Source organism: Kryptolebias marmoratus, linkage group LG21 (genome assembly GCF_001649575.2).
Source record: "Kryptolebias marmoratus isolate JLee-2015 linkage group LG21, ASM164957v2, whole genome shotgun sequence".
In the NCBI taxonomy this organism is placed as follows: domain Eukaryota; kingdom Metazoa; phylum Chordata; class Actinopteri; order Cyprinodontiformes; family Rivulidae; genus Kryptolebias; species Kryptolebias marmoratus.
In genome coordinates, this window is record NC_051450.1 from 2,774,872 (window position 1) to 2,785,640 (window position 10,769).

General features: G+C 39.1%; 1 protein-coding gene across 1 annotated transcript in view; it reads left to right on the plus strand.

The window, feature by feature from the left end:
- LOC112449991 (armadillo repeat-containing protein 4) overlaps positions 1 to 9,826 on the plus strand; it is a 36,109-nt gene extending 26,283 nt beyond the window's left edge. Inside the window, exons 15-18 of the mRNA XM_037973321.1 lie at positions 3,733 to 3,843; positions 3,954 to 4,108; positions 9,486 to 9,666; positions 9,761 to 9,826. Coding sequence (XP_037829249.1) covers positions 3,733 to 3,843; positions 3,954 to 4,108; positions 9,486 to 9,666; positions 9,761 to 9,826 — 513 coding nt within the window. The remainder of the gene's footprint in view (positions 1 to 3,732; positions 3,844 to 3,953; positions 4,109 to 9,485; positions 9,667 to 9,760) is intronic.
- Positions 9,827 to 10,769: the final 943 nt, after the last annotated feature.

Here is a 10,769-nt window from a genome sequence, read left to right on the forward strand (position 1 = left end):
GATTTACGTGAAACTTGGTGAGTATCTTTAAGATACAACCCTGCAACTATGTTATCAATATGGTAATGATTGGTCAAAGTGGGCGTGGCTTATGTGCAAAAATGTATGTGTAGCCTTCAACATTTTGAAAAATTCACAAAAAATGACTTGTGCTAAGACTTACAGGATATGTTCCATGCACAATCTGCAAAAGTCCAGATCAAAGTTTGTGCCTCTATATTCAAGCATGTCATTACGATGTACAAAGTTTGTAACTGAAGCTAGCAGTAGCAACTCTGACTCTGTTTGGCAGAACGACTTGAAATTTGGTACTCTGTTCACAACTAGAAACTAACTACAAACCCAGAGAAATATCACTTGAATTTGAGCGCCCCCTTCTGGTTAATAAATAAAAACATAAATGCTAACCAACATAGCCGGTTTTCATTTTATTTTGAAAAAACCTTTAGACTATGGTGGCCGGCGGGGCGTCGGGATCGGAGCGCGCGGATAGGGGCGGAGCGTGGGGGCTTGGAACCCGTTGATAACTGCTTGCAGTTCTAGCTTTACTTCGATTTGATTTCACCAAATGTTTAAGTTATTGCCGATCACAATCATTCAGGATGTTTTTCCGGCCACTTTTCTTCCTCGAAGACGACGGGTCCCCACTATCCTTCCTGTTTTTAACAATGCGTTGGACATTTCTTATCCCAATTTTAGTAGTTTCTGCAATCTCCTTAGATGTTTCCTTTACTTGATGCATGCCAATGATTTGACCTTTCTCAAACAGACTGACATGTATCCTGCATTATGCAGGGATTTTCTGAAAAATCTGGTCATCCTCCTCCTTTCACCCACCTCCTTAATTCATCAAGGACAGAGCCAGCCCTCCTGACAGTCTTCCAAAGTCAGTCTTTTTCTGTCCCTCTCTGAACCCCCTCTGCCCCAAGAAACAGGAGGTGTCAGGTTATGTGAAGTCAGAGGAAGTGGTTGTGGTGGAGTTTTCTCCAGGGGGTTATAAGTCCAAAATAGACATATACCAAGACATAAACTAAGGTATCACACCAGTGTCCATCCATCCATCCATCCATCCATCCATTTTCTTCCGCTTATCCGGGGTCGGGTCGCGGGGGCAGCAGCCTAAGCAGGGAGACCCAGACTTCCCTCTCCCCAGCCACTTGGGCCAGCTCCTCTGGGGGAATCCCAAGGCGTTCCCAGGCCAGCCAAGATACATAGTCCCTCCAGCATGTCCTGGGTCTACCCCGGGGCCTCCTCCCGGTGGGATGTGCCCGGAACACCTTACCAGGGAGGCGTCCAGGAGGCATCCTCACCAGATGCCTGAGCCACCTCAACTGGCTCCTCTCGATGTGGAGGAGCAGCGGCTCTACTCTGAGTCCCTCCCGGATGACCGAGCTTCTCACCCTATCTCTTAGGGAGAGCCCAGACACCCTGCGGAGGAAACTCATTTCAGCCGCTTGTATTTGCAATCTCGTAATACTGCAGAGTTGCATTAACCAACACAACCCTACAACATCCAGAGCCTTAAGGAACTCCGGACGAATCTCATCCACCCCCGGAGCCCTACCACCGAGGAGCTTTTTAACCACCTCGGTGACCTCAGCACCGGAGATTGGAGAGCCCGACCCAAAGCTCCCAGGCTCCGCCTCCTCAATGGAAGACATGCCGGTAGGATTGAGGAGGTCTTCGAAGTATTTGGCCCACCGACCCACAACGCCCCGAGTCGAGGTCAGAAGCACACCACCCCCACTCTAAACAGTGTTGGTGCTGCACTGCTTTCTCCTCCTGAGACGCCGTATGGTGGACCAGAATTTCCTCGAAGCCGTGCGGAAGTCTTTTTCCATGGCCTCTCCGAACTCCTCCCATGCCCAAGTTTTTTTTCCTCAGCGACCACCTGAGCCGCATGCCACTTGGACTGCTGGTACCTGTCAGCGGCTTCTGGAGTCCCACAGGCCAAAAATGCCCGATAGGACTCCTTCTTCAGCCAAACGGCATCCCTCACCACCGGTGTCCACCAGCGGGTTCGAGGGTCGCCGCCACGACAGGGACCAACCACCTTGCGGCCACAGCTCCGATAAGCCGCCTCAACAATGGAGGCACGGAACGTGGCCCACTCGGACTCAATGTCCCCCCACCTCCCCTGGAACATGTTTGAAGTTCTCCGCCTAACAGGAGACTCCGCCAGACGTTCCCAACAGACCCTCACAATACGCTTGGGCCTGCCAGGTCTGACCGGCACCCCCACCATTGGAGCCAACTCACCACCAGGTAGTGGCCAGTTGACAGCTCCGCCCCTCTCTTCACCTGAGTGTCCAAGACATGCGGCTGCAGATCAGATAAAACGACAACAAAGTCGATCACTGAACTGCGACCTAGGGTGTCCTGGTGCCAAGAGCACATATGGACACCCTTATGTTTGAACATGGTGTTCGTTATGGACAATCCATGACGAGCACAGAAGTCCAACAACAGAACACCGGTCGGGTTTAGTTCAGATCATCAATCAGTGGATCTTTCTTTCTATTTACAAAGACGGAGGTCTCCCAACGCACAAGCCTGTAGGACACATTTAGCGTTTATAAGACCTGTTTTCTCCCTTATTTTTCAAAACTTTACAGGGGCTTTGCCAAGCTTTATACGTCAAAGCTTGTTTTATGGTGAGAGCACTCACTACGTCACGTATTCTGCACGTACAATATAACGAAGATCGGATGTCTCACTCCGATTAAATTCAAATCCAAACATTTTAACAGTTTTTTAGCATAAAATTTAACTAATTATTAACTATGAACTTATTTATTACCTTATGTATGTAACTTAGTCACATAATGAACTTATTACTGTCTTTGAATAAAAAGCAGCTCACCCGCTCGACCTTTCAATCAGGCAAACTTTCTGACAGACGGATGTGACGTCAGCCCGTGGCAGGAGTCCCACGCTCCGGCGGTGGGAGGGCGGTGAAATACAAACTGAGCTGCATTCAGCTCTGGGAGCAGGAGAGGTGCGCCCTGAACGGTCCTATCTCTTGTATTGAAGAGGAACTACTGCACATGTAGAACTTTTAATGAGAGTCTATGGACAAAGATTTTTGCACCCCAGGGCGGAAATGCGTCACCAATGAGACAACATTGATGAACGAAACAACTTTACTTATCATTAACTATAAAATATTTATCTCACACAACTAAAAATATGTATACATATATTTCAAAATATTCTTATTTTATTATTTCATTTTTATTAATTTTTTGTCTTATTCAAGGTAATGTGAGTGGTGGGGCGGCGCCCTTGCGCCCTCCATTGGCCAGCTGCCACTGGTTGTGAGTGGTTATGTTTTATTAAGTTTTCAAAATTTAGCAGCATCAGTTACTAAAATAAAATAAGTTCCTGCCTTGTAGTTTTGTATCTAATTGAATCACATTACAAATAAGGAATTCATTTTATCATGTTGAGATATGTATTGTATCGTATCGGCCATAGCCAGCCCTCCTGCCTTAGGCAGCACATTGAGGTTTAAACATCCAAATGCTGTAATTGCAAAGACATATTTCAGAGGATGATATCATGTCTGGTAATTACAATGAAAGTGAAAAAATATCACAATTAGTTTTTTAAAAAAAGCAAAAACATTTAAGTTGTTGAAGACAAAGAAATGTTTACCACATAAAGACGTGTGAATGTAATGTAATAATAATTCATGCATATGTGATCTGCTGTGATCTGGTTCTACCACAGGAAAACTATAGGACTGCCATAATAACTGAAGGCATGATCAAGGACTTGGTTAAAAACCTGAGCAGGAACAATGATGAGCTACAGATGCATTGTGCCTGTGCAATCTTTAAGGTACCTGATCTCCTTCCTTGTGCACTGGTTCATGTAAGGTTTATTGTAGTGGGGAAATAAAATAAACAGAATCAACTGAGGATAATGTGATTCTTTCATTTGAATTGCAGTGTGCAGAGGACAAAAAAACCCGTGAACTGGTGCGCAAATACAAAGGCCTGCACCCACTGGTTTCCCTGCTCAGTAAAGCAGACAATAAGCAGCTCCTGGCTGCTGCCACTGGTGCCATTTGGAAGTGTTCAATCAGCATGGAGAACGTGGTGATGTAAGCACAGATCCTGAATTCCACATTAGGCTAGTTTTTAAACACACCTGGGCTCATTCAGACATGAAACATATCACAACCATTTTTTTAGGTGGTATAACTGCATTTTTTATATTAACCGATTAATATGACTGTAACAGGTCATTCACTGCACACTAGAACAACAACTTTAAAATGGTTCTCTGTAAAAGGGGTTTAATAGTATTTTGATTTTTTATCTACTCGCACATAACTTATGGAACATGTGCTTGTTGATATGATGTGGTTTTCAGCATGATATAAAAATTCATAGCAACAATTAACACATATCAGGAAAGGTTCAGCCAACTTGACGCTGTGATGGCATCATCACATATGTTAGTGTAATACTCGACTCTCACTCAGTCATGATTCATTGTCATTTTTTCCACTCTCTGCTGTTGTCATTATCACCCTTTTCTTTGTGTCATTTTGAGGTGAATGTTTATGTAAAATGATATGTTTTTGTACAGATTTGACCAACTCTGATCTTTAATGTGTTGCTTTTAGATTTCAGACTTTTCCACCTTTAACACAACATTAGGCAAATGTTGACAATTTTTAGGTTTTTAGTAATGAGTCATTCAAAGTCTTTTAATGTGATACCAATCACAGACATAGTGAAAGTCAATTGTAATTTGTAATTTATTTTTTTTGTCAGAAGTTCTGACAGGACCTTTAATCATTTGTCATGTAAGGCAGGGATTTATTTAAACATCATTTACCCTGGTTGGAATTGTTTCTGACTGTGGTGTCATCATTTTGAAGTCAGTAATTTTCTATGTAAAATCAATAATAACTAGAGACTGTTGTCCTGGCAGCCCAATACATTTCCACTAGTGTGCCCTTGAAAGGCTGATTAAGCTGTATAAATATTATTTTTTTCTTATTTAGTGTGAGGCTGAGAATGTAATATGTAACCCACACCCAGTGACTTAAAATGTTATTGACACTTTAATCAATTCAAGTTTATTCTCTTCACTTCAGACAAGAGATTATTGAGATGTTGTCTTTAAAAAAAGGAAAAATGTATGACACTAGAGAACTTGGAGATGTGTGAAAATGCTTTCCTAAATCCAAAATTATGTGCCATTTAAATTGTTGTGGAATTCTAAAAAAAGCAAAAATACAAGAAAAGTGCTCACAAGTATGTTTTCTCACTTCATATATCAGAAGTGACAGAACAATAATCTGAATATAAAGTTAAATCCTCCAAATTGGAACTGGGTGTCAGCTGCCATATCAAGTTTAGAGAGAATTCCTTTACAAACACAAGGAACTGACAGTAATTTCATCCAAAGAATAAAAGGAAAGCAGCTGCTCTTCTGTGGATAGAAGTACTGTTTCTATAGCACAAACTCAAGTCTTTCTATTTGTTTTAGGAAAAAAAAGAAAACAAAAATGGTCTAAAAATACAGTAAATTGGCTCAGATTGGGAAGCTGTCTAAGTGCTGCTGGGCATGATGGTAAATCAACTTAACTACACTGGTTATGATTAATGTGGCAGATAAACACATCTGCTGTGAGTACAGGCTCTCTTCCAATCATAATTACTTGTCACGCTGTTGCTATATAAAGTAGTTATCTAACTGCTAATAATAATAGGAATAGAAATATTTATCCAGATTTTATCATTTATGTTAAGCCACATTTAGTGACACCTCATTTACAAACACTACAAGAACCTTTTGGTTGCCCTTGTACTAAAGATAACACAAAAATGTCATAAAAATACTGTTCAAAACATTAACAAATTGAAGGCCTAGCATTCCTTGAAGGAGTGCATATTACCCACTACTTTTTATGCCAGAGTTTAAATTAGGATAAAGTTAGCTTGTAAAAATTACGGAGATATGGACAAGTCGGTCAAACTTTAAAAATAATGTTAGGTATGTGTGATGTGTTAGCATTTAAAGTGGTGTATGTATTGCTAATTACTATCAACTACTAATATATCAAATTTTAGCTTAATATTTGTAAAACTGACTGAGTTAAAGCTGTATTTGCGTTGGCTGAGGATGATTAGTAGTGGCAGCTGTCTTGAATTAGGCTAACGTCAAAAGTTAATTAGTTGTAGCTATATATCCAATAATTTATTTCTGAAAATTTTAGAAAAATCTGTCCAGTAGTATATCAGTTTATTGGCTGCTTTTGGCAGTGGGGAATAATCATAAGATTTATCAAATTTTTATTTTGTGGATTCCGTTTTTTTCTGGTTTTATACTGTTTATTGGATTGTCTGTGCAGCTGTGTGTGAAAGAAGGAGAAACTGATTCTCTTAAAATGTTTGGGTCAGTTGAAAGCTTGGAGAGTAGACTGAATTATTAGTGTCAAAAAGAGAGGCTGCTAATATGATGGGGTTTTAGGGGCACATACTCTTTTCAGAACCAATCACTGGCTGCTTAGTAAAGTGACATTTTTACATGTGTAATAATTGGAGGCAGTGTGAAATTTTTTTACCTCCTTTTATTAAGTTCATGATCAAATAGAACAGGTCTTGTGACTAACTGCATTTTATTTAAGAGACTTTGATTTGATGTGTCTGAACAGTATTGACTGTGAAGTCCTCCAATTTGTCAAGTTAGGGGGGTGGATGATTTGAACCCAAATGCAGGCAGACATGGAGGAACTCAAAGAAAAATTTATTTATTAACAAAAAGGAAAACAAGAGACTAACATGGCAGCAACAGAACTACATAACAAAAAAACCTACAAAATCCAAGGTTGCAAAGACACGAGGAAAACCAGACAGCACATAGAAATGACAATGAAGCAGTGAGGAAATGACCAGGTTTTAAAGGCTGAGGATTACAAGGGAGTGGAAACAGGTGACTGTGGTTGAGGCGGACTGATAGAACTACTGAGGAAGAGTGAGTGATGCACAAGGAACACAGTGAGCAGAACAGCAAAACATTGACATTGGGGAATAAACTAAACACAGGGAACATGAGAAGCATTAAATAATAAACCTAATACAAAAGCAAGCCAAAGATACCCAAATTCCAACAAAATTAAGACAAGTGGGTGAGATGTTAATACTTTTTCAGATTAATGATCCATTCAAATTAAAAATGACTGATCTTCTGAAATATAAATATAATCATGACGTGAGTGTGTTTGTCTAAAACCACACTAGTCTGGCCTTATGTGTTTTTTTTTAAAAATACTGCTGAGTAGGAAGCCAACTCTGAAACAGTGAAACATTATTGTGTGCAGATTTATAGATCCATCCACATGTGGCCCCTTCACCTCTGTGTATCGAGGTGTTATTGACACAAAAATGCTGTAAAAAGCCTCAACAAAAAACTGAGGGAATAACTGCAATGGAAAGTCGAGGTTGCCAAGTCTTAGACTGTATTTGTCAGTGTTGATTCTGGAGTTTTCTTCCATTTACTGGCTCACCTTCCATCTTACTTCTGTTTGACCCCTACAACAAGCAGCCCATAATTACCTTTTTAAATGATCTTACCTCAAAACAGTTTTCTCCTCACCCCGGTTAGAAAATGCTCTTTTACTTTGTTAAAATCTTTTATTCTCCTATCACTGGAGATATATGAATCTTTTAAAGTTCAGTTTCTTTGTGGTCATTGCTGAGTGTATCAGGGTCCCTGAAACAGCTTACTTTCTGTTTGGTTGGCCAAAAAGCTTCAGCTGTGATAAAAGGCAGCATTTCACTTTCAATAGTTGGTTGAATGTGTGATAACTACAAAAGAATCAATAAAGAAAATACCTTTAATAATCAACCATAAAGATGTCCTGTACAAACAGAAGCTCTTCTATGGTTGCTGAGTCCTCATAGTCTTCAGCTATGTAGAGCCCATTGTTTGCAGTAGAAGTCACTTTAGGCAACTTTGTGTGATGTTACTTTTACCATCACATAATTACCTCAGCTGGACTTTATATCACAAAAATAGACATTGCATAGTGTGCATTTATCAAAACTTATGTCTGTGATTACAAGATAATTCTACTGTAGTGAATTGCAGATAACACTTCAAAGATGAAATAAAACCATTGTTTTTCATCATGGTGAATTTCACTGAAGTTATCTTTGGCTGCTCCTCTGTTCATTAGCAGTGTTTTTACTTACAAGAATAGTCTGTCTGTCGGTGGATCATGACCAAAACCAAATGACCTTGGCCGTCTACGATAGCTTACAAACCATGATGCCAGCAACCGTAACTGTGAATAAAAACAGCCGTAGAGCTTAACTGTACATCAGAGGTTTGTTGAGGGTTTTTTTTGCAACCACAGTATATCCCTATTGAATGTTTACTATAGTTTACCACTCTATATCATAGGCAAACAAGGAAAAAAAAAAACACAGCTAAAGAGGGAGGAAGCGTTTCCAAGCCACAGCTAAGCTTTGGTTATGCAAAGGGAATGAGAGGGACAACTGTGAGGATCCGTGGGAAAAGAGTTTGTACTGCTGGATTTCAGAAGATACTGAGTTCAAAGTAATCCCCCTGTGGCCAGTAACAAACAGTAATACCAAATAATTTAGATTATTTCACTAATAATTTGGCAGACACATCACCTCACGCTATCACTGACATTCGTGATCATCTGAAGATGAACCATGATTACTTTGAAAATATTAAGCTTTTGTAAGAAAATGTGTTTTCACAGTATTTAGTCATAAAGTTTCCATGGATTTAAACATCCATTATCTTGAGATTGACTGTTTTTTTCCTGCACTACTACTATAAGGTTTAGATACATGAATGAGTTAATGTAAACATCTGAATCAATTTTCCTAAAGTAATAATCTAGCTTTTTCATCTAATCATATTTCATAATTTTGGTTTGTCCTGTTGATCATGACATATGACAAACTTTATTTTCATTTATTCTGAAATATACATCATGTGGATGGCTTGGTAGTAATGATGAACACTTTAAGGTATGACTAAATCAATTTCATAACCAAGTGCCACCATTCAGATCTGTTGGTTTAGCTGTAAACACAGACTTTGTGCCAACACACATTTTCTAAATAAGTAGTTTAGATTTATTTAAGACAGGTGTGGTCTCAGTCATTGCTGATGACATTTCTAAATTTTGAGGGGATATTCCAAGGACACAAGTCAACTGCAAAAATTATTTAATTTTTCTATATACCATTTCCCATGGAAAGTAAAAATAGAATATGTTTTTTGTAAAGATTTGTCATTTTTATGTGCTTTTACTACACATTGTGTAAATGGGTGAAAAATCTTCCTACTCCTTAACTAATCCCCTGATTTGTATCTTTTCTTGACTCTTCCTCCACAGCCATTGGTCGGTGTGTGAAATGATTAAAACAAAACAGATTCAGTTGATACCATTTCAAGCCTCTTTTTCTGTTATTCACCCAAAGCTTTCAGGAGTACAAAGCTCTAGAGACCCTGGTTGGTCTGCTGATGGATCAGCCTGATGAAGTGCTGGTCAATGTAGTGGGAGCGTTAGGAGAATTTGCTCAGATTCCAGCTAATAAGGCCACAATCCGCAAGTGTGGGGGCATCAAGCTGCTCGTTAATCTGCTCACCAAATCAAACCAGGTATTTCAGATTTTTTTTTATTGTATTTTGAATTATTTTATCTTCATAACACAGTCATTTACTGATTGATATTTTTACTCTATGATTTACCTAGATGCTTCTTGTAAATGTAACCAAGGCTGTAGGCATATGTGCTACAGATAAGGACAACATGGTGTAAGTTTATTTCTTCTTATTCAATGTTACGTAGTCTCTCATATTTACAGTGTTTTACAGAGGATCTATGTCAGTTTGACGTATTTTAAACTATATTTCTTAGCTTGTTTGCTCTAATATCTAAACATATTCTTAGCTGTTTGTTGTCATAAGTTTTTAAAGAGGAAATTACACCAAGTCATGGATTTAAACAGTATTTTAACATGCCATGGCCCAATTATTAAACAAACTTTATGTCCTTTTAATTTGTAAGTGCAGGTAGGTCACTCTTTCATCTTTTCCTTAATGGCAGATTTTAAAAGCTTTGTTTATTGTACCTGCTGTGTTAAATATGGTTGTGGTTTAATTCTCAGAGTTTTACTGTAGCTGTGCGGTCACTGAGCTGGTCACATGAGCATGCCTAAAGGCCTGCCCTGTCCAAGACTTCATGGCTGGGAAAACACAGTGAACCAGGGTCCAAAGCAGTCCATTTCTTTTTTCCTTTTTTCTTTTAACCTCTTCCTGTTAAGCTGCACAGCATTGTGGAGCTTCCATCTGTGTCTCACTGTGTTTACGAGGTTTTTACAAGACCCTTCATCATTAGCACTGGACAGAAATATAACTAGATGTCTGTTTACATTGTTAGTTAGCCAATTATGATGTTGTCTGAGTCAGATTCATTTGTTTGGAGAAAAAAACCCTATGAGCTTAAAAAAAGAAGCCTTTTAAATTAAAGCTGACTGTGATTATCTTTTTAGAAAGGAAGAAGTTTATTAAATCAGGTCATCATGTTCTTTATGTTTTCTCACGGTATGAAGTTTTAGACCTGATTGTGTAATCTGTCAGCCTTCATCTGTAAACAGAGTTCATGTTCTTTGTATTGTAGAGGCGATAGCTTATTTTAAGACATGCATGTTGACATAGATTTCTCAAACAGTTAGCATAACTCAGTTTTGATTTTTCTTTTC